Genomic DNA, 25,533 nt, shown 5'->3' on the forward strand with positions numbered 1-25,533 from the left:
ATCATGACGACATTTGTTGTTGATATAGCTGCAATCAAATGTATGTTCGCACCTTTTGAAGCAGTCATTTTCATTATTGCTCGTCTTTTCTGTTTGGCACCTCCTTGCGTTTTTTTACAAAAAAGATTAAAATTTGTTTCATCCAACAAAACTATCTGATGACCATTATGGATTTGTTCGTTGATGTTTCTAACATATTCAACAAAAAATATTTTTGTTTGTTTTCATTACTGTTATTTGTAGAAAGTACCTTTTTTAAATGAAAACAATCTGCTTTCGAGATAATCGGCAATTGTTGTTGTGGTGACGCCAATAAACTACCTTTTCCGATAAAATTTGAATTTTTGCTGTGAACCCAATTGAAAGCTAACTTATATTTGACCCCTAAATTTTTCACTCAATCGTCATTTCTCTCAACACATTCAGCCACTCTTCTCCTGTTATTCGGTGAAGATAAAAATTTTAACACTTTTATTTTGATCTTTTAACGCACTTTGCCCCACTAATATATTTATTTTTCAAAAAAATATTAACCACGTTTCAGAGCATATGGTAATATATAAAAAAATACATAAAAAGTTTCAGATTTCAATGATTAAAAGATTTTAACCCCCTTGCTTTTATGCATAAATGATCAATTTAATGTTTCTGAAAACTGCAATCCCGTATAGGTGAAAATTATTTTTTTTCAAATTTTTTTTTACCAAAGTCATTATTCACATATAGTGACACCATAAAAATTATCCGGCAAGTTAAAAATCAATAATTTTGAAAGTTCGATGTACCCTAGTGGCATTGTGTTATTTTTCAAAAAATCACGCCATATTATAAAGACAATATATTATGTTTGCGCCTCGCCATGATCACACAATCATATTACACATGTTACAAAAACATGATGTAATGTTTGGCATCTCCTTTACATTATTGGCAAAAATATTTATATCAGGTAAGTAGCGAAGTAAAACTTCAATGTTATCAGTTGAAAGACGCTGTTATGCTAATATTTAAGTTTGTTATTTTTTAAATACTGAAATATTTATGCAAACAACAACATGTAGAGAAGTGTTTGTTTTAGCTAAACAATGTTTAGTAATACTTTAAATGAAAGTAACAAGATAATAAAAGTTTTTTTTTTACTTTAAAATCTGAAACTATTAAACTTTAACTATGAAACTTTAAAATCTGAAACTATAGCCTAAACTTTTATTAAATCTAATGCGAAAGAAAATATTAGTTTTTAATTTTTGTAAATTTTAAAAGTAAAAATAATTACAAAACAAGTTTTTAATAAGTTTATTAAAAACTTGTTTTTTATAATTTATTATTTAAATAAAAATTTTAACGAAAATGATAATTGTTTGAAACTGTTTAAGAATTAAATAATACAATTTCACGTGATACGCATTCCATATTTTAATGTATTTAATTTTAATGTATTGAAAATACTTCTTATCCTAATGGAAAAGAAATATTTTCGTAAGTTAGCCTTTAGACAAAAATTTATCGTTGAAAAACCAATGTTCTCTATAAGCATTGGGCCACTCATTTTAATCTAAGCCGCTCAGCGTTAATTTTCGTGTTCATCCTGTTTTCTTATTATTCGCGTTTTTAAATCCGAGTTTAGGTAGAATAAAAGGTTGAAATAACGGAGATAATGCTTTTAGATGCTGCGTATATATTAAATTAATCTTTTGAAATGTTTTCGAATTTATAATTAAACAATTCATTTAACTTATGCGAGAAAAATAACTTTATTGAGCTTTTTTAAATTTAAGATAAGCTTAAAATAATCAAAGTAACTTTGAATATTTTATTCGGTGTAGGAGCGTTTAAGCAGCTTAACTAAATATTTTTTCATTCTTACTTACCGCTAAACTAAGCAACATTACTGTATTCATATGATACGATTTTTAAAAATGTAGATTTTATATCTTCTCGTCTTAGATTCTATATTTAACGTTTTACTTGTAGAGTATTTTTAAGTAAGTTTTTATGATATTATTATATCCAAGTAAAAAATTTGTTATACATTTAAGGAGACATTTAAGAATTTCTAATATTATCAAAAAAATATTTAAAAAAAATAAATTTAAAAAAATTCATAGAAATTACAGAACGTGTTGATAACAAAAAATAAAAGTAACAATAACTTCAACTCAAAAAAAGTACGAGCATTTTGAAAAAGTCAAAATTGTTTAAGTTAATTCAATTTCAAAAAATATGCTGTAATGTTAAAATATTTATTAACACAATTAGTTTTTATTTACTTGACTAATTATTAGGTAAACATTGCAACAGCTAATCGAGGATATTTTTTTAAATAGGCGGCTCTTATGATGTAACAGATCTGCTAAAATTACTTTAAGGTCGTTTGATAAAATTATTTCTTAAATCATATTTGTTCTTATGCTTAGACTCATCTAAACTAATAAAAAGTATCAGAGTTAAGCCTGTTTTAAGACAAAAAAAATTGTAAAAAGCATTAAGGTTGACAATTTAAAAAGGCTTTGTTTAAGTATCTTTGTTTGTTGATCTTTGATTGAATGATCTTTAAAAAATTTTGATCTTGACAATCTTAATATAGCATTACAAAATATGTAAAGTATTAAAAATATAGGTATTATATATATTATGTTACGTTCAAGATGATTTTAATTACATAGCACACGAATACAACATGTTTAAGGTAATTCCGTAACACACGCTTATAACACGCCGAAGACGATGTCAATTCTATTTTTTTTTAATACTATGTATTGGTACTATATACTATATAATGGTTACTTATATAATGGTTACTTATATAATAGTTACTTATATGATAGTTACTTATATGATGGCTATTTATATAATGGTTACTTATATAATTACTTATATAATTTTATAATACCATATAATGGTTAAATATGTATTCCGATTCTTAGCGATTTTCTCGTTAAATATTCCTTAAATTCCTTAAATTTTGTCTTCTTGCAATAAAGATAACGCCTACAAAAGTTAAAAACTCTTGTTTAATATTTAAATTTTACTTCTATATTAAAGAATAAAAGAGTTTCAAATTTTGTTTCAAGCCACGCCGTAGTGAACATAAAAATGTGATAAAGTTTACCACATTTTGTTGCCCTATGTAAGAATCAGCGCAAGAAAATTCATTAAATATTTTACACTAAACCTTAACAAAAGTTCTTTTAAATGATAAGTTGTTGCGAAGTTTTTATGCCATTCAAAAACTATTTTTTTATACTAAAAGCATTATTACGGTAATTTAGAATATAACTAAATTAAAAGCTACGTTGAATTAAAAAAAATTAAATTGTGGCATTTAAAATTACATTAAGCTAGTTAGCGAGAAGATATTAGAGCTGTTATATAAGATTTATAAGCTGCTTACTTTTTGTAACTGAACAAATTTTAGTTTTGGCTTTGTTTCTACTCATCTGCGTTTTGTTTTATTTTTCAATTATTCCATGAATAGTTTATCTTAAATTGTTAAAACTTCGACGTTTGCTAACTTAAAAGAATTTATAAAGTGCCGCCGTTTTTTGTTTGTTTGAATTCTATTGGGAGTAAAGCATATGAAAAGTAAAACTCTCCCTCTGTTTATTTAGAATTAATCAAGACACGCATTTTATTGAAAATTAATCAAGACCCGAAAGAAAGTATTAAAGCGAAAAACATACGTGGTTTAGTTACTCGTTTGAGTTGAGCTGCTTTGTCGCCATGGATCCTTATGAAAGATTTCGCTACGAAGAAAGTTTGTATTTTTGCATAATTTTAACAACATATTAATTAATAATGAAGTAGTTTACTGTTTTAAAAAGAATATTTAGTTCTAATAGTTAATTATTTTAAAGCTTATATACTATATACTTTACATAGTTTTTTTTATTCAGAACATAGTGTTTTTTAGTTTTAATTTTTTAGTGCGTATTATTAACTAATTTATTATTTATTTAAAATAAACTTTTTCTCTTAAAAAATTGAATAAAGTATTAATTTGAAGGCCATGGATTTTTTTTTTTTTTTCAATTTTTTTAAAAACAATGATTTTCACACACACACATATATTGAGGGCGGATGCAGTGATTTTTAGAGCCAACTTCTAGACATGAACTCCAAACATTCATATGTTTATACTTTTGTCAAATATGGATGTAAATTTTCAACCCATTTCAAAATGAGAGGGTTGTAAATTTATATAGCCAGCGGGTGCAACTCAAAAAGAAGATTTCTGGTTTGTTTTCTATTGCGTGTTTAAAACCTTTAAAAAAAAAAAAAAAAACACGCGCCAAGAATGGTTTCCATTCCGCGAAATTAAGTAATACTATTCACCAAAAGCGCCAGTTAAAATATTAATGGTTTCACCGTTACGGAAAAATAGTAATGTGTTATACTATACTACCGTAAAGAATGCGTTAGAATAGAAAAGAAATATTTAAATTTCTTTAAGTTTGTAATAAAAAATGAAATTTTAAAGTTAGATAAATAATTTTCTTAATTTTTCGAAATGAAAATTATTTATCTAACGATCTTCGAAATCGAATTCCATTAGTCTTAGTTTTTTACTTGTTTAATTGGCTCTTCTTTTGATATTTAACAGAGTTTGCCAGTATATTTAAATGACTATTGCTAAAACTATATGATATTATTTATTGTCTATATGGTATTATTTATTTAATGTAAATATTTATGTAAGCTTTATTTTTTTTATTATATTGGAGATGTACAAAGTTTTTTTAACCATCTTGTTTTATTCTAACTTGTAAAGTTCGTATAGGGGATCTATGAAAAGATTGTGGTGACTTTAGTCATCCGTATCTTCTTTGAGCCCGTGCCTGTTTTTTCATATATCCACTTTTTTTGTATGTAAACGTTTCTTTGTAATTATATTTCTAATTATATAAACAACAAATATGTATTTAAAAAAAAAAAAACAGTGATAAAAAAAACGCGACATTTAAATTTGACTTAAAAACCTCAAAAATCACGTGTTAAACTCGAATAAAACTGCCCGAGAAATAAAAATTTTTACGTCTGGATCGTGACAAATACTATACCGAAAGTGAAACTTGATGTCACAACTTTTGACCACTAAAAAGAATATCAAATGGAATTTTAAACCTGTCGATAAATTTATACTTAGTTTAAGATAGTAAGTTAAAATATTTTATAAACTCATTACCCTCACATTTAGGGGTGGGGTAGCAAACCTTTTAGGGTATTTTTGGTCCCAGGCTCCAATTACCGCAGTTCATTACAAAACATTTTTATTTGACATAAACATAAACATGCTCAAACTAGGAGTTTAAAAAAAATCTTCTTTCAAAGGTTGGCGAACAATAAAAATACTAAAATAATTTAAATTCTTTACCAACTACAAGAAAATCTGGCGTCATGGAATAGCTATAAACTAAATGTTTAAATTAACAACTGAAGCTCTATGTGATTTAATTTGCAACTTTTTAAAGCGTTTAATCTATAAGTTTTTTTAGCGAAATTTAAACTTTTATTTAGAGTAAAACTGGTGTATTACTTTTTGTATGCATTTTATTTATGAAAAAATTTCTTTGCATATTTATGAACTTAATAACAGAAAAACATTCTTTGCAATAACGACAATTTGTCTACTTTGTCCTAGTTTAAATAATTTTAAATAACGAGAAATAAAAGAACTTTAGGACACGATTACGGTTCACTAAAAGTGAGTTTCCGCATCCGTTTTTCTACGAAATGGAAAAAATAATCTTATGAGCATTCGTAGTTGTACTTCAGAAAAGTTTATGACTTAGGCGTAAATTGATTGCGTGATTATTTTTCTATTTCCTTTAGAAAAACGGTCGGACGTGTATTTTAGGCACCTCTTTTCTTCAGTAAGCCCGTAAAAAACAAGTCTAATGCAAAACAAATGTTGTTGAATACCATAGCCTCTGACCTTACTTTATTGGTTTCTTTATTGAAAACAATATTATAACCCTATAAGAGTTAGGTTCAGGGTTCAACAAGACCTATTTTATTCAAGAAATGTTTTTTGAGGGTTTACTAAGTGGGGTGTTTCTGTAATACAAATCCTCAGAAAAACAGATAAGTGAAAGCCACCTTAAAAGGCTTTGCTAACGCTCTCCTATAGTAAAAAATTAGAAAGCATATATAAAATTATTATGTTGTAAAAGTTTAAATTTTTACTTAAGCGATTTTCATCCAAGAATTGTTTCTTATAAAAGTATTTATTTAAAGTCATGAATTAAATAAAGTTGTTGTTTTGCTTTTAACCAAGACAATGCATAGCATTGACCGGCAAGTGTGATATACTTCATGAAATAAAAGCAATAGTAAGTTCCCCAATAGCAAATTTTGTCACCGGAACAATTTATATTGCCACCTGGGAATATTGATTTATATTCTTTAAAATTTGCCAAATGTTTCATAATAATAGGTGCCATCTATAATTTCATCTTTACGAATAAAGTACCGGGGAGGTTAGGTCGTATCTTATCAATGTAAACTAAAAAAAGCAAAAACGCAACTTTAAATATTTAAAATTAAAAAGCGTTTTACAAACTATTATAAGATAATTATGCAACATCGTGAATAGCAAATTTTTTTTTTATTGATCTGTTTTTAAAGAATTTTATGCAATTTTTATCTTTTTTCAAAATATATTCAAGCCTGATAGGTTAATATGAAAAGTATAACGAGTTTATTTAAAATTACATTTTTGTTTGTCACCGAATTTCTCCAAACAAACTCATGTAAATAACTTGTAAATGCAGTGTCGCTTGTACTCAGGTGGTCAATACACGGGAGAGGACCTATATTAATCTAATCGACTTAGTCAAAATGGGATTACACTTTGAAGTCCTCTAGACATGTTAGTAGAATTATAGTGACATGGACTAATTTTTGCATTCTTAAATGCGTATGCTACCAATTTAGGCAAAAAATAAATAAGTTGTAAGAAAAACAATGCAAAAATGTTTTAAGGAAAAATACAAACTAACAATGACAATTTTAGATTGCACTCAACTATATTTTCGAATACAATCTGCAACTTTTTTCCAATTATAATTATAAAAATACAGGAAAAGAATTAATGGGAATAGCACTAAATAGAGCCAAAACTTTTAAGGATTTATTTATACTAACACTGCTAAATGTAAAAGTTCAACTAAGCCTTGAAGATAAAAACTAAATTATAAAGGTTGCTGCTGTTCGTATTCACATAAATAGAGCAATACATCAATAAAGAACTATCACATTTTGAAAACTTGTTTCAGATGAATAAATATAAATTACAAATAAAAATTAATAATATTTTTTTAAATATATGAATATAAAATGTTTTATTAACTTAACTAAATTTTACTTTTTTTTTTCCAGTGTTTTTTAAGAAATTTAATATTCTCTATATTCTCTTTCAGTATAAACTATAAAATCTAACTATAAAAATATGGCATTATTAGAGATTAAAACTTAAAAAAGATTTAATCTCTAATAATGCCATAATACCTCGACAATGAATCGTTGAATGAGAAAAATAAATACGATTTCGTTAAACCATTGTTTTATTAATAACAACAGCATAAAAAAACTTTTGATCTTAGCAAGCTTCAGCTAGAACTAAATCTTTTTTTTATCAAGGACACTTTGTTTAAAGTCCCCATTATTTGATACAAAAAGGAGCTTTTGTGAGTTTCTTCGATCTTTTTTAAAATTGCTCTTTTCATAAGAAACAATAAAAAGTTTAATTTTCTCTGAATTTTTTTTTGCAGCAATAACATTCCACTGATGCAATACTTCTGTTTATGTTTTGTCGAATGGAATATAAAATGGAGACTAAATTTAATTACTTGGTAATTTAATTGAAATAATACTGCAGCAATATGTTTGCAGCACCCTTCTATACCAGCATTACAATTACATTTAGCATATAAAACATCTCCTTTTTTTTTCGACAAAGTGTATATAAATAAGATTTTTTTTCCATTGAAGTTAAAACATCAGCTCTAACAAGGAAATAATTTATTTCAACGTTGACATTAAAACTAAGTTAATAAAATTCTTTTTAAATAGCGATTACCCAAAGGTTTTATGTTATAAATTACCTCTAGCTCCAAAACAGAAATATTGTCTATGATTAAGAAATATTGTAGAAATATTGTCTATGATTAAGAAATATTGTAGAAATTTTGTCTATGATTAAGAAATATTGTAGAAATTTTGTCTATGATTAAGTATTTGTATACTTTTACTTGATGTCAATTAGGTGGCAAGGACAAACATCTTGATCTTGTTTGCTGGTGTACATCTTCTTCAGCATCTATCCTATTTAGATTTGTTATCTTTTGAAATGTTGGTTGAGAAATGGTCAAAATTATTAAAAAAAAATTTGCTTCAATTTTAATAACATTTAAATCGTGTTTCAAATTGCTTTCATAGCTAACAAATGTGTTTATTCCTGACATAATAATGTGTGTTTATTTTCGGTGAATACGAAGACCAAAATGCATTGTGGTTATTTCTTATAGAGGGAACGGTCTATTAGGTTAAAAGGTACTTTGATTTTATAAATTTTATAAAGATACTTTGATATTATAATGCGGTTAGTAATTGCAAAATTATATCAAAGTTTCTTATTGTCAATGAATATTCTAGAGCAGTTTAATTGTCAATAACACTGCAAATACACTCATTTGGTAATAGTTTACACTTCACGGCTGTTTCAAAGTGAGCTTTCAAAGGCTTCTTCTTTTCTTTTTTTTCTTCCAATAATCATTTAATAGGTGTTACTAAAACTTTTTAAATTTTTAAAAGTAAAAAGAATATAAACACCAATAAATTTTTCTACCACATGACTTAGAATGAATGATTAAAAACTTTCTTTGAATTTGGATAAAATGAGCCAAATAATGAACTTGGCTAAATTTTAGTAATTTGTTATCACTTTTTCTCACAAAAAAATTGAAAAAGTATATTTTAGATAATTTTTATTAAATATACATATTGTAACACCACTTTAGCTTAAAACGAAATTTATTTAAACCTGATTCTTAACTGAAATAGACAATATTTAAGTCAGTAAAGCAAATCGCTTCATTCATTTTATAACATAGCTAAAGATACAAAAAATAATTTTTTGATTTTCATATGTATAAAGGATTGCAATTTCAATAAGTTGGTGCCCTTTGCATCAAAATTGCGATTTGAATCTAATAGTGATAAAATTCAAAATAGAAATCCATTAAAAACTAAATTTTCTTCAAAAAATAAGCAAAGGGCACCAAAAATCAGATAGAATAGACATTTATTGACAAGTGTTCTAAATTTTAACAATAAAGCGTGTAGCTATGTTTGACATCTTAGTTGTCCCAAGACAGGTTTTTCATAAATATCGCTAAAAACAGAAAAGCGATCACAAATCATTGGAAATATTTTCATATTATTTATTTTTATTCCGTTTAATCGTCTGGTTAGTAACCGTACGCAGGTATCCATTCCAGTTTCCAAAGTAGAATTTGTTAACGTCCCTTTAAAATATTTTTATGACTACTCGGATCCCCAAAGTTGAAGTAGTTTGACATCACTTTTTCGTCAAAATTTTTTGGAAATAATCATTCAATAGCAGTTATTAGCTTTCAAACTCGATACCTTCTCCGTTCAATAACCAGGTACCCTGGTACTCACTTATTATTATATATGAAAGGTACTCACTTAGGTTACTATATATGAAAGCCGGGTTTATATACAATAATAAAACTGTTTATTAAAGTATTTTTTTAATTTGAACACATTGCCATAAAAATAACAAAGAAGTTAATTATTTCACACACTCCTCACATGTTGTGGTTGAAATACAATGCTCATCACAAATAGGGAGCTCACATATTGAACATGATTTTCGAGTTTTGCGACATTTTTTAAATTTGCTAATGAGACAAACATAGGATACCCCAGTAATCTTTTTCCTTCCGGTTGAATCTAGTTGTACCTTGGGTTTAGAAGATTTAGATGCTGCTGGTTGTACATATGGATTTATAGCAAAAAAAACTTTCAATTGCTACTTTCGTAGTAAAATGCCTCATGATTTGTGGATTATGCGAACATTTTTCAACAAATGGAGTACACAGCTCTCTGCTCAGTTGCCGATAAAATAATTGTCGCTCATATGATTTTTTTGGAAGCACTTTATTATTCTCATGATAAAGGATATATGCTGCAAGGCAGGTAACATCAAGAATATTGTAAAAAAATGCTAGAGGCCACCTTTGAGTTAATCTTTTAGTAGTATATCTAACAAGCATTTTATCCATTGTGTCAACACCAGCCTTTGACCAGTAGTAAAATTCAATAATTTCTGTTTTTTTCAACTTCTTGTAAAAATATATACAATATATAAAACATTATATTTCATAATCATTGTTGCATAATAGAAAATGGAATTGTAAATTACCAGTATCATCACGTGTCCATTGCCTGATTCTTCACCATCAAATATTTTGAATACATTTCTATTGAAAAAAGTTATCAGTTTATTATTTTGTTTTTTGATTGAAAACAATTTATTCAAAAATAAAACAAGGAAATTACTCATTACCGTTGAAAACCTGATGAATCCATTGTATTTCCATAAATCCATCATCCATTGTGTTATCCATCACTTGATTATTTACTTATAGTATTATTACTTTCTAATAAAGAAAAAAAAACTTCTCTTTTTCACAAAAATTTTGTGAATTATAATTTTGTTCTTTTCACTACACAGTTGGTGGGTACCTGTGTATCCGGCTATTGAACGAATGGTGAAAGTTTGATTATTGACCGTACAGTTAATATAATTATTTATTTAACAAGGCAAGACCTTTTATATTTTCGTTATTTAAGAATAAACATGTTTATAAAAAAAAAAGTTCTATTAATTTTAAGTTAGTGAATTTTTATACATTTTATGTGAAAATGCTTTTTTTGTTGTTGATAAACTTGTTTTTACATTGAGTGAAACAGCCGTGACCTAGGAGCAAGAGTGATCTGAACCAATATTTTAGATGTGTATCTGAACTTTTCTTAAACTTTATTGGCAACTCTGTACTGTATAATTTTTCAAGAAATTTTTAAACAGGAATAAAATAAGTACTTTCTAAACTTTGGCGTTATTTTCCTTTTCTAGTTTGTCTGTTGTTACTAGTAAGTTGTGGATAATTTCGGTATCTCTAGTTAATAGTTTAGTTCTTTTTTCCTTTTTTTATTTTTATTTATTTTTTTATTTTTATTTTTTTTGTTTATTTTTATTATTATTTTTTTATTTACGTTGCGAAATTATGCATTGTAGAAAATTTAATTAAGTTCTTATTACTAGAAGAAGCAATAGCGAAAACAGTTAGAATCTTTTTAACTAATATATTTTCTAATTTATGTCTAACTGAACTCATGTCTAGATTAAGAACATAAATTTTCTGAAATTCAATGTTTTAAAAAATTGAAACAATTGTCCTTTATTTTTATGTCGGTTGTTATTAGGTTGTCAGATGTCTGGCTTTTACAAATGAAAACACAGCCCAAAAACTATAAAAATTAAGATTTTTAATTGTGTTCTCCTTTATAAAGGTCAGACATCTGGCAACCCTAGGCTGGAACAACCTGTTGAGGCTATTGTTTCATTACAAAACACTTGCAGATATATAAGAGCCCTTTGTTTTTTAGTTGGTTTTAGATATACTGAAACTTGTTAATTTATAAGTTCTTTATTCTTTGCTTTAAGCTTGAATAAATTATTAATATCAACCTTTTTGTTTTTGTCTCTTTTTATAATATTCTCTAATAATATCAACCTTTATCTTTTTGTATAAAGTTCATGTCCTCAAGTTTTTTTCTATGATTACACATATTTTTTAACAAATGGACATTAAGTCAAATAAAAGAAGTTCTGCTTAAATGCTTTTTTTTTTCAAAAAAATTATAAATTCTCTGATTGACTTTGATAACAGCAAAAATATTATCCCTATTATTTTTAATTGTCTTGAGAACTATTATCTCCAGTATTTTTAATTCATTTGTTCAAATAAAAAATCGAAATCAAGTCCTCCAACTAGTAATTTTTCTTAATAAGCTTCTCGACAGCTGCACCTATTAGTTTTTATTTTTCATTTCTTTTTCATTTCTTTTGTTTCCTTTTATAGCTTTTGTAAAAGTGGCCACTCAAGCAATTTATCAGAGATGATAATATCTAGATAGCTCATATCTGTGATAGATAATATCGAGCTATCAGAGATGATAGCTTGAGCAGCCACCATTAGAGATGCAAAAAAACGTGTTTTTTTGCTATCGTGTTTTTTTCACCTAAAAAAACGTGTTTTTTTGGTTTTTTTGGAGTTTTTTTGGCTTTTTCCTTTTAGTGTTTGTTTTTCCCTTACTTTTAACTTTTTTTAAATGTTTCTAACTTATCTAAAATGTTTCTATTTAGTTTTGTTTGAGTATTTTAGATTCTATATTAGATTATATTAAAATTAATTTATTAAAGCATGAACAGAGTTCACAAAAGAGTTAAATTAATGATTTTTTTATTGCTAAAATGGTTAACAAACTATTTGTTCTTTTCAAAATTTGAATTTAAAAATTGATAAGAAACAATTCTGTTTATATTCTATTTTTATAATTCTATTTATAAAAAAAGTTTTTTTTAATCTAAAACTACATTCTTGGTCAAGTGACTCAAAATCTTGTTCAGGTGACTCTTCATCCGAAACATTTATTGGTTCGTGAGATTTATCTTAAATATTTATTGGTTCTTTAGGCAGAATAGGTTATTGTGTTGCACAGATATCCATTGCTTCAAGTTTTAAATTTTGCGATACAAACACTAATTTTGCTGCTCTTTCATTTGTTAATCTGTTTCTTTTAGAACTGTGAATACTTGCATAACTGCTAAAATTTCTTTCGCAAGCAGCACTTGTAGCAGAAAGCTGAAGAAATGAGATTGGGACATGACTGTGCCATCATTTAAAAATTTTTGCTTAACTTCAACTGGACATTTTCTACATTTCTTAATACGCAAGGCCATTCGTATTTCACTTTTCAACATAACATCATTGCAAAAAGAACATTGAACTCTTTCCGCTTTGCTCACCTGGCTTGCTGACTTAAATAAAATGCTCACAAATGTTTTCTTTCTACCCCCAGTGAGGCCACAGACTACTCTATTATTACTACTCATTAGTATGTTCTAATCAAACAACTAAATGATGTGACTATTTTGATTAGAAAACTCTTTAATTAATGCTTACAATACCTTATGATAGCTATATTCTAAAATAGTTTCATAATTCAGTAATATTATTAAAAAAACTAATAATAATAATTGTATCACTGAAAATTTACTTTACTAAAAATTATGATAAACTGGTACATTAAGATTTTCAAAACAACAATAAATCATCATTAATAATCTTATGTTTCAAAACTGTTAATATAAAGGTATAAAATTAAAATATAAAAATACTACAACACACTTATGCAATATTATTTATAACATGATTGAAAATATTATTTCCACTTTCTGAAATTAAATGTTGACAAATTTAATTTATTTGCAATTGCAGAAATAAAACTAAAAAACAAAAAGCATAAAATAAAATAACAAAATTAAAAAAAAAAATTAAAACTATGCAAAACTTATACAATACATATAAATTCTGCATTGCAGTGTTATTTCATTTATAAATTAAAAACTTCATTTATAAATTATAAAGTTCTCATTCATTCTACAAATTGCAATAATTAGTTTTCATTCATTCTTTTGAAAAATTTGTTTTAAACGTTAAGGAAAAATAGTTTTGAACTCAAAAAACATATCTACATAAAAAAACAAACAAAAAAAGACCCTTTACTTATGATGTCTTTGTATTTTATAAGAAAAATGTTTCTTTAAATAATTTTTTTAATTTTATTTTAGCTTAATATAAGTAAGTTATTGAAGAATAATTATTAAAGTTATTTGATGAACATTAGAAGAACTTGTAAAACAAGACAGATAAATGGTATGTTAAATAGGAGAATGACAAAGTCTTTTAATAAATATCTCCTAAAAACACACTGTTGAGGTGATATTTATTTAAGTGTTAAAATTCAAGGTGTTAAAGTAGTTAGTTAAAAAAATACACCAAAAAAAAAAAAAAAGGAGGGGGGGGGATCTGCTACTTGAAGAACTTTAGGCAATACTAATAAAATCATATGTTAAATAAAAGAATGAAAACTCTCTTTTAATAAATAACACCTAAAAACAAATTTTTTAAATTATTTCAGTGTTTAAAATAAGAAAAAGAGTAGTTTAAAAAAAAACCAAAAAACGAAGCAGTTTGTTTTTTTGGCAAAAATAACGGGTTTTTTTGCAAAAAAACGACTCACATCTCTAGCCACCATGATAGTATTTGTAGAAAAAAGAAAAAGATGCAACCCTACATGACTCAAACTTGACACAAAAAGCAGGTTCAGCTGCATTTACAATGTGCTTTTGGACTTGGTCTGAGAGTAAGACAATTCTTATTTGTCAACTAAAGAATGTCAATAATATTGTGATAGTATTGCAGAAGTCGTTTGCAGTAAATAACCGAGTTTTGCTGGAGTTAAAAATGCATACCCCAAGCTGTTATAGAAGAGAGATCAGATTAAAGATTAGCTGCTTGTTCTGAGCAAATAAAAAGTTGACTTTTTTAGCCACTTAAGATGTAAAATTGTCAGGAAGATTATTATTGTAGATAAAAAACAATTCAGGAACAAAGATAAAATCTTGCTCCTAAAAATTGATAAAATCTTACTCCTAAAGTTATTGGAAAATAAAAAAGAGTGTGGTCTTCAAAAATGACTTTAAAACTGCGGTTAGAAAGAAATGATTAAAAGTCTTTAAATTTTATATGAAGAAATAAATACTAGAGAAAAGCCTAATCGTAGGATATTTAAAGACGTCAGAGTGTTTTTTAGAGTTTTTAAAAATTGAAGCCACTGGTTTAGCATTTAATGATAGTTTAGCAAGGAATAAAGAAAGTACTGGAGAACACTTTTGTAAGACTATAATGAAAACATTGTCTGAACCAATAACCATAGAAGATTAAAGTTAAGAATTGACTTAAACATCAGAAGCCGAAGTGATTTCAATGTCTAACAATAGATTAGTTTGTTTAACTGGAATGGCTAGATAAGTATGGTCATTTGATTCAAGAGTCAAATTAGAGGAAAACAACACTGCTTGAAAACAACTTTGCTCTATGCAAACAACACTGCCTTATTCTCAGAAAAAGTAATAAGATCAAACCCATGAATAAGAAATGGAACTTAAGACTTATTCTAGTTATGAATATGTGAGAGATTTTCCAAAAGTCTCAGAACCTAACATCTGAGATAAGATGCAAGATTTAGTAATCTGAGAATAACAGAGTTTAGCATTACACAGGACCTGAAAAGTGTAAAACATTGTCTTCTTGCAATAATTAAAAGATATTTGTTCTTAATAGAGATATTCTCGTTAAAAAGACTAAAACAATGATTACAGTTTAATATAGCAGCTGCACAAGAAGGTGAAAAATGTACAGTAGAATAATACGTAATAGGGATATAAACATAAATGTTTACTATTTATTTAGAATCTGGCATACAACAGGACTCGGAATTAGAAAAAATGAGGTTGGCAAAAAAATTTGACACAAAGATTTAATTATAAAACATAAAAATGAAGTCGGTGATTTTTTGCCAACCTAAAACACTTTAAGGTTGGCATTGCCGAGTGGCGACCCTAATTCTGAGGGTTGCATACAATATCTTTACATATTTATATAAACTTTAATATTTATATGATGATGTATTTGTCAAAAATAAAGATGATGATCAAATGGATGTGTGCTATGACTCTAACAAAACAAGAAAAAGAGCCATAATCTTAGTCATAGATTTAAGAGTTTGGGTATCATCATTTAAGAAGTAGGGGCTTCAGGAGAAATTGATTAAGGTAGAAGTAAGAAAACTTAGAGTGCATTACATATGGTATGAACGAACTTCAGTTAAGGAAAGAAAATGCTTGAGATTTTTTTAATTAGAAAAATGGCATAAAAAGGAAGCTGAAGCTTGATGATGATTAAGATAATTATAATGATTATGATAATTGATATTTATACTGCAAAGCATATAAGTATTTGCTAACTTTTTTTTGTTGATCAAAATCCATACAATTTTTTGTCACAAAAATAAAAAAAAAATTTATCGCTTCCCCAGCATATTCTCCTTATATAAGCTCCCTATTTCAGTATGATATCAGAGTGCTGATTTAAGTATATATGTGTTCATGTTTATATGTATGTGTGTGTGTGTATATAATTGTCTAAAGGGTCTATATTTGCCAATTGACTTGTCTAAAAGGATCAAATTTGCTGACTAAATGAACAAAAAATCATTGATTTGGGGTGTCACATCCCCCTCTCCACCTTTGCGCCGGCCTTATATATATAAATATATATGCTTTTGTTTAAATTGATGAACTTTTTTTTTATAGAATTTTCATCTGCAAGCTCTACATGTCACGCAAGAGGTTTGTTTTTATATATTTTTTCTTATACACACATTACAATGAAAGCTCTTATTTTAATCCATTAGGATTGTCTTGTTCTAGTGTTCAGTTAAAAGTTGAAAAATTAAAGTTATAATAAATAGTATAACAAATATTGTAATATTACCTAATATTATTAATTTTATTAACAATTTAATTTTAGTACATTATTTAATTTTTATACTTTACTATACTTATACTATTTTAGAACATTTTGTTTATGACATTGAAACTCCATTAGTTCAAGGAACATTAATTTCAGTCATACGAAAACTTAAAAAAGAATTTTTAATATCTTTTGATGTGAAACCTCATTCCTATGCTACAGAATGGTCAAATGTAATTCATTTTACTAATGGTTCAAATGTTGGGAATTTGGGTGACAGAATACCTGGAGTATGGTTTCATGAAAATGGTAGTGGAAGCCTTTTCATTGCAACTCCTCTCAATGGTGATCCTAATCATTCTTTTGAAACTTACCCACTTCCTTTAAATCAGTGGACTAATGTAGAAATAAGTCAGTTTCGTGATGGAGATTGTTATATGTATTGTGCAAAACTAAATGGAGAAACTATTTTTTTACAAGAAAATGCTGTTCCGAGAAGTTTTAAAAACGTAAAAGTCTTTTCTTCTGATCCATGGCATTTACCTCAACAGGGTGTTATGAAAAATTTTTATACCATAAATGGAGCATTGCGTAAGTTATTATCAGGTTTTCAAATAATCCAACATTCCCACTACACAATTAATTTATAGTACAAGATATGTATTTTAATATATATATATATATATATATATATATATATATATATATATATATATATATATATATATATATATATATATATATATATACATATATATATATATATATATATATATATATATATATATATATATATATATATATATATATATATATACATATATATATGTTGTGTCAAATTCGCGTCATCTATTTGCCATATGTTGTGCTAAATTCATGTCATCTATAGCTTTTTTGTCAGTTCTGCATAATCAGCAATGAACATAATATAGTCTTAAATAAAAAGTCAAAAACAAAAAAACTGCCTGCCCATACCCTTATCATCAACTAATGTATGTACACTTCACTGCTTGTTCTCCTTTATAGTTGTCAATGTATGTACCCTCAGCTGCATGTTCTCTCTAATAGTCAGTCAAAGTATGTACATCAAAACAACAAGAAAGCTGCAGATGATGCGAATACAGCATGACAATTTAAAAGCATTTTAAAATTTAAATTGAATAGGGAATTGTTATCTTTTTCTCTACCCTATGGTCAATGTGTTTTATGTCATTATAATACTTTGAAATAAATAGTTTTTTTAACAAAAAGTATATATTAAATAAACCAAGTTAAGCTAAGGTTTGAAAGGTTAGGGTTATGAAATTTAGCCTGGAGTTTTCCTCGTTAGTAATATCGGAACCCCAAGTTGACTGTTCTAATTTTAGCAAAGTTCTTTTTTTATCAAGCCTAGTTAATGCACATTAATGACAGTCCATAAATGTGTTTAATAATTTTGATTGTTGCTATTATTTTTTATATGTTTATTAAATTTTGTTTTTTATTATAGATAAACATTCATCAAAATCAACAATGCTACACAGAGGTTTCTTTTTCTTTTTTTTTCCTTTCTTTTCTTTTTTTTTTTTACTTTATTCACCTCCCCAAAGTCTTGGGGGCCACCTCAGTCAAGGAGCCTATTTAACTGGGCAACAACAACAACAAAATTTTTTTGTATCTTTTACTAATCTCTAACAGCTCCACAACTGATCGGAGAGAAGTTTAGTTGTAAGTAAAGATAATGAATCTAGAGGTTATATCCAAGTTGATGGAATTTTTGCAGGAGTACTGTTACTAATTAAATTCAGTTATCTATTTTGTTGCCTAAAATTCCACAAATCACTCCTTCAACCAGCTTTCCAAGTTTTTTTTTTTTTTTTTCCCTTTTAAAACTTTATCAAATGCAGGATTCTTGATAAGTCAACATATTTGTGGTTCAACAAAAATAACCTCTTTGCTCTTTGCATCACTTATTTTTGGAAGTTGAGATTTGTTGCAGGCCAGTCTTCTTTTAATGTGATTTTTTGTCACTACTCTCTACATACAAAAAACAAACAAAAGTATTTAGTATACTTTCAGATGCTTGATACAAGGGGGAGGGGGGGGAATAAAAGCAGAATGAGGGAATAAAAGGGGTGTGTTGGAATTTTAGTCCAGATCTAATAAAAGACGGAGGCCAGGTATTAGTAAAAGGGTGGGTAGGAATTTTTCAAAGAATACAAATAAAATAATTTAATTCTAGTGTGGCTTGAAGTCAAATGAGTTTTTTTTTTATAGTATAACTTTTATAGTATAACTTTTATACTATGCTTGTATAACTTTTATACTATGGTGAGAAATAAACAAAAACCTAGTTTTTAAACAAATTTAAATTATAGTTTTAAATTTAAATTTATGAGATTTTTCAAAGCTCAATGATTTTTAAATCTCTTTTGCACTGAAAATTTTTATTGTTATTGGTGACTGATATATATTTTTTCTAATTTTTTTTTTAGTTTAGAGATTTTGATGATAACAAGTAAAAGTTAATATATGGGGAGGTCTTAATAAGCTTGGGGTGGGTGGGAAATTTTTCAGAAAATTAATAAATGTCCTCTCCCATGTATAAAGCACTTAAAAGTACCCTAATTGCATTCCTTATAGTATATGAATGATTTTTAGTTCACCACAAATGCAGAATTAGTCATCTCTATTAGTCAAGCAGAATTAGTAGTCATCTGTATGGTTTTTAGGCTCCCTCAGTACAGTAAAAACAGCAAAAGCTGAAGATCTTTTTTTTTTTCTCCCAACCATTCTCATAGTGAAACCAAACAAGGGTTACAGCAGATATGTGGATACCCTTAAAAGAGAGTTTTTGCTTTTATTTTGAAAAGTTGATATATGATATTTGACATCATTTTCCAATTCAGCAGGCGGAAATATATAAGAAATAATTAAATTTGGTTCTGAAACAAAATATGTAGTATCACTAATGCTCAGTGTTATTATCTTTACTTTGTTCTTTTTTACGTTCTTTTTTATACACTTTTTTTTTACAACTTTTTCTATTACAATTAACTACTATTACAATTCTTAGAATTTTTTTGCATTTTTTTAATCAACTTTTTTATAAATAACTAATTATTATTTATAGGTACTATAGATTATTTATATTTTTATTTGTTTTTTAGAACAAATTATTTGTGACGTTGAAACATCATTGGTTCAAGGAAAGTTAGTTGCTGTAATTCCTAAACTCAACAAAGAATTTCTTTTATCTTTTGATGTGAAACCTCATTTCTTGTCATCAGAATGGTCAAATATAATTCATTTTACTAATGGTTCAAATGTGGGAAATGTAGGTGACAGAATACCTGGAGTGTGGTTTCATGAAAATGGTAGTGGGAGTCTTTATATTGCAACCCCTCTTAATGATGATCCTAATCATGCTTTGGAAACATACCCATTACCTTTAAATCAATGGACAACTGTTGAAATAAGTCAGCATCATGAAGAGGATATTTACCTTTACACTGTTAAGCTTAATGGGGAGATAGTATTTAATGAACAGAATGAACACGCTAAAAGTTTTAAAAATGTGAAAGTCTTTGCTTCTGATCCTTGGCATAATGCTCAAAGTGGTTCAATAAAAAATTTGTATATCATTAACAGACAGCGACGTAAGTTCTATTTTTTATTTTGACGTTTGCAGCAGATTAGATTGTTAAAAATTAATAAGGGTCAGTTAATCTTATGTCTTATGAGGGGTTTTTGTAACAGTGGAAGTAAAAATTAAATACTTTTTATTTAAGTAATTTAAAAACTTAATACTTTTTAAGTAATTATTTAAGTAATTCTTAATGCTTGTTATAATAATGCTTGTAATGAATTTAAGGTGTAAAAATAAAAATAATTTATACTATTTATAGGAAGTTCATCATCACAACATGCTGCGATTTTACAGAGAGGTTTTGTTTTTTTATTATTTTTTTTATTATCTGATTTTTACCTCTTTTCTTAAAAGTAGTTAATTTATAACAAATGTTGAGGTAGGAACCATTTTTATTTTAGTACAATTTCTTCATGATAATGAAGTATCATGTTCAAAAGGATCGTTAGCTGCTGTTATTCCAAGACTTGATAAAGAGTTTATTCTTTCTTTTGATGTTAAACCATTGTCTTATGTGCCTGAATGGACAAATATAATTCATTTAACTACTGGATCAAACTGTGGAAACCTAGGTGACAGAGTACCAGGAGTCTGGTTTCATGAGTGTGGTGATGGCAGTCTTTATATTGCAACTCCAGTTAATGGCGATCCTAATCATTCTTTAGTTACCTCTCCCTTACCTTTAAATCATTGGACAAATATTGAGATAAGTCAACATCGTGAAGGAGATACATATTTATATACAGTTAAACTTAATGGGGATGTTTTCTTTTTGGAGCCTAACCATCAACCTCAAAGCTTTGAAAATGTTAAAGTTTATGTATCTGATCCGTGGCATGCAATTCATAATGGCTTCATAAAAAACTTTTATATCTTAAATGGACAGCTTCGTAAGTTTATTTATTTTTGAAATAAAAAAACATTCAGATTATTAACAAAAAGAATACATTATCTCTTATTGTTCAGTAGTAAAAAAAAAAAAAAAGAATTCAAAATAATAAAATCATTATATTAAAAACTAACCTTTCTAAAAAAATCAACTATTTATAAAAAACAAGGAAAAAAAAACTCTTTGTAGTGTTTTTTTAAGTACACTGCAAGTTAAAATATACTTACATAGGTAACATAGTTACTAACAAAGCTAACATGAATACTAACATAGCTGAAGTTTAGTTTAATAACACAATTTTTTGAGTGACAAAAAAAAATTTAACTATTCTTAACTTCAATTAAAACCGGTAGGAGGCTTCTTAATTTCTAACTTTTAATCTCATGTGCTTATTGCAAAAGGGGGTGGGAATATTAGGGGGAGAGTGGTAATTTTAATCCAGATCTAATAAATGTAGGTAGGGGAGGGGGATTTTTACACAACATAGCCTTAGAAAAAGGGGTGTGAGAGTTTTTACCCAACACGAATAAAAAAAATTTATTTTTAATGTGGCTTATGGTCAAATGCGCATTTTTTAACAGCTGTTTTATCATAATTTTAATAGAATTTAATATGCTTAAGGCTGTTTTCCACAAGACAAAACTATTTGCATGAAACAAATTTTTTCGCTGATGTTTTTAGATTTGAGATGTTGTTTTTTTGTTGATATCAAGTAAAAATTAATAAAGATGGGAGGATGGGTTTTCATAAGCTTAGGGTGAGTGGAAAAAATTCCAGAATTTATGTCCCCTCCTGTGTATTAAGCACCTAAGGAAAATTGTAAATATGAAATAAGAAAATAATCAATATGAATATGAAGTTTAAAACATAAAAAGTAATTAATATAATAATTTTTTTAGATAACTCGTCATTTGCAAATGCCACCGCTCTATTAAAAGGTAACTAATTATTGTTATTATTAATATATTGTTATTATTTTTACTGTTATTATTATTATCCCTCACTTAATGAACAAATTTCCCATTATACTAATAACTTATCTATTTAATTAAGATAACATTTTATTTTATTTTAATTATATCGATTGGTTATTTACCAATCAATATAATCAAAATAAAATTAAAATCCCAATTTATTTAATTTCATTTTGTAATCATTTTTATTGGTTTTTTGTGTATATTTTTTGTCTCTTAGTATTTCTCTGTATTCTTCTATTTTTAATATTTATAAATAGATTAAATCTTTTGAAAATGTTATAATTATATTACAAAACGTGTAAAACATAAAAAATATTCATAAAAACATACACAATTTTCTGCTGTTTTATATACAATAAAAACATACACAATTTTCTGCTGTTTTATAAACAGAAAAACAAAATAAATAAGTAAACATATAAAATATCGACCATATAACAATAATTATGTATCATTTAACATAACAAATACATAATTAAAAAAATACAACTTACTTATAAACTGAATTAAAAACTTAATGATTATGTACATGCATTTTAGATTGTGGTAAAAGACTAATATGTATTTTAGAATATGGCGGCCTTTCATCTGGGCAGTTTATTTTTATAAACAAAAATACATAACTGGATAGTATTCCAGACAATTGGATCCACCCTCATATTGACAGCATGTAATACATTTTTAGACAAGTGCTCTATGCCACCAGCCCATTTAATAGTCAGGGTTAGGGTTAGGGTCAGGGTTATTAACTATCTGTTATTAACATTTCGTTTAGTTAATGAAAGAAACTTTTCAGCATCTGATTCAAAGAAAAAATTTTGCGTTGCTATAACTTTGATCGAGTTTAAGTTATCTTTCTTTTTCTTGATAATATAGATTCGTTTTACATCACTTATCATGGGTTTGATCCTTACAGTATTTTTGCAGTGATTTTGCGCCTTATAAATCCCAGTCAATGCCACGTTTTCTCACTTCACCTACTTCTGAGTAAATCTTATAATACTCATCTTAGGATAAAATAATTTCACTTAGCTTTTTTTCCACCCTACCAAAAATTCTATCTGCCGGTAAAAAAAACTATGACCACGAAAAGGAAAATAAAGCTGTATCTCGTTTATACTCGAACGAAAGCTTTTGGCAAGGGCTGGGTTTGCTGCATATCGAAACAAAAACTTTAAGCAGTTGGTATGTCTGGTTTCAAAAGTGTCTAAAACGCATTTGCTCGTTTCTTGTGAGTCCTTTTTTGAGTGATAAAATTATTACGTTCACTGGAGCCTATTACAGAATATTTTATTTGTATGTTCAGCAAAGTGCAGTAACTGCTAAATTCTCCCCGATTTATTCCTACTATAATGGCTTTTCGTACCCCGCAGTTGACTTGTTAATGCTCTCACAGAAGCTTTTTTTGATAGACTTATGGCTTGTTCTGTCTCCACCTCGTTTGTCTTCTACAGGATGTCCAGCACTTGTTTTCTTGTTAATATTTTCTAATCTCGTATCTATTTTCATTACACTGAGGAATAGGCTTTTACAAACATGCAAGCATGGTAACTGTTCAGATTTTAGAAAATATTTTACTTTGAAATTGTGTGAAACTCTTTCCTTTTGTATTTTGCGCTGTGGGTCTCGGCCGCCTTCTTTTGATAGCATTTGAAAATTCCAACATATTGGCAATCATGTTATCTTGTCTCTGATTATTTGCCTCTTTATAAATTATCCGTTATGTGCTTAACAAATGATGGTGTTATTTTATAACATGAAAAGCGATTGTTTGATGAATTGTGGTTGCAAGGTTCATAGATGTTTGAGCCTGGGGGAGTCGAATATCTTTTTTTTTTAATAAAGCTCTTTTTCCATTTGTTACTTTTCTTTTCCTGGTTCCCACACTTACATCACCCACAAGAACTGTATCTTTCTTTAAATATATTGAAGAAAACATATGAAGAAAACAACGCAGAAATTTTCATTCATAACATGTTTTCTTCAATATATCTAAACATGTTTTTCAATATATGTATAACATATTTTTGTCATATAAACGCATTTTATAATATAAATAAAATACATGAAATATATAACTTTTTATATTTTAATATAACGCAGAAATTTTACTACCATAAATTTTTTATTTTTTATTTTTGTGACAAAACATTATTTGCATGTTTGCTCAGTGGGAAAAAATTTCATTCTCATGTTCAGTGGGAAAATGCTTTTATATTTGAGTTTACGTTGTAGATCAACTTAACGAAATTAAACGATAAAAAATAATTGAAACAATTATAATTACAATATAACTGTTCTAAACTCTATCTGGGTGGTCCCTGTTTTTAAACTTTTTTCATGTATATTTTTTCTTTAAATACTTTTATACTTTTAAACTAAAACTTGAAACTACTGCGTTTATATTTTAGAGCAAATATTAGAAAACATTGAAAAACCAATAGTTAAGGGAGAGCTTGTTGCTGTCATTCCAAAGCTTGATAAAGAATTTCTTTTTTCATTCGATGTGAAACCCAACTCATTTGCCAACGAATGGGCTAATGTGATCCACTTCACTGTCGGATCAAATATTGGAAATGTTGGGGACAGAATACCCGGTGTGTGGTTTCATGAAAACGGAAGTGGTCAACTTTATATTGCAACTCCTCTAAATTGTGATCCAAATCATTCCTTTGAAACCAACCCACTTGCTCTTTATCAGTGGACCAATATTGAGGTCAGTCAGCAACTTGAATGTGGCGTTTATGTTTACTCTGTAAAATTAAATGGAGAAAAAGTGTTTTCTGAACAAAATCATCGCGCTGAAAGATTTGAAAATGTTAAAGTTTATGCATCTGACCCATGGCATAAAGCTCAAGATGGTTTTATAAAGAACCTTTTTTTCTTAAACGGTCATCATGTATCTCGGAACTGCCGCACTCAGTTACACTAATTTTGCTTAGGTTGCCTCTGTGTTTTGTTTTATATGTTGTAGCCTAACTAAAAAACTTTGTAACATCAATTTATGTTAAGCTACGTGACTCAGTATAGTAATTTTTTCATTTGCGGTGCTTAACAATTTTTTTAGTATTAATCAAATAAGACATAGGATACGCAAAAGTATGATATAGGATAAAATTTCAAAATTAGGTATGGCGAAAGTTTCTGTGGTTACGTATGAAGGGTAAATCATTTTGCCGAATAAGTTTAATTTTTTTTTTATGAAATTTGCTTCTAATATCTAAAAATATATATTTTTAGATATTAGAAGCAAAATTCATATGCAAATTGATATGCAAAAATATGCTCAGCAAATTGATATGCAAAAATAAGCTTAGCAAATTAAAGTGAACAGCCGTGGCGCAGTGG

General features: G+C 27.3%; 1 protein-coding gene across 3 annotated transcripts; it reads left to right on the forward strand.

The window, feature by feature from the left end:
• The first annotated feature begins 874 nt into the window (after window positions 1-874).
• Window positions 875-25,214, forward strand: LOC100201038 (uncharacterized). Of its 3 annotated transcripts, none has more exons than XM_065800108.1 (10): window positions 875-949; window positions 3,612-3,757; window positions 16,532-16,567; window positions 16,794-17,282; window positions 18,181-18,216; window positions 19,841-20,329; window positions 20,579-20,617; window positions 20,721-21,209; window positions 22,108-22,146; window positions 24,597-25,214. In XM_065800108.1, the coding sequence occupies exons 2-10, from the start codon at window positions 3,724-3,726 to the stop codon at window positions 25,115-25,117; spliced, it is 2,172 nt and encodes a 723-aa protein (XP_065656180.1). In that variant the 5' UTR covers window positions 875-949; window positions 3,612-3,723; the 3' UTR covers window positions 25,118-25,214. The 3 variants fall into 3 exon arrangements, with proteins under 3 accessions (XP_065656180.1, XP_065656179.1, XP_065656178.1); XM_065800107.1 differs by lacking the exon at window positions 875-949 and adding an exon at window positions 1,860-1,985; XM_065800106.1 differs by lacking the exon at window positions 875-949 and adding an exon at window positions 2,461-2,689.
• Window positions 25,215-25,533: the final 319 nt, after the last annotated feature.

Source organism: Hydra vulgaris, chromosome 06 (genome assembly GCF_038396675.1).
Source record: "Hydra vulgaris chromosome 06, alternate assembly HydraT2T_AEP".
Taxonomy (NCBI): domain Eukaryota; kingdom Metazoa; phylum Cnidaria; class Hydrozoa; order Anthoathecata; family Hydridae; genus Hydra; species Hydra vulgaris.

What these genes read in the sequence shown, in the direction of transcription:
- LOC100201038 (XM_065800108.1), top strand. Translation starts at nt 3,724, where the DNA reads ATGGATCCTTATGAAAGATTTCGCTACGAAGAAA. An exon ending in ATCAACAATGCTACACAGAG is followed by an intron (nt 18,217 to 19,840) that starts GTTTCTTTTTCT and finishes TTTGTTTTTTAG; the next exon opens with AACAAATTATTTGTGACGTT. An exon ending in TGCCACCGCTCTATTAAAAG is followed by an intron (nt 22,147 to 24,596) that starts GTAACTAATTAT and finishes TTTATATTTTAG; the next exon opens with AGCAAATATTAGAAAACATT.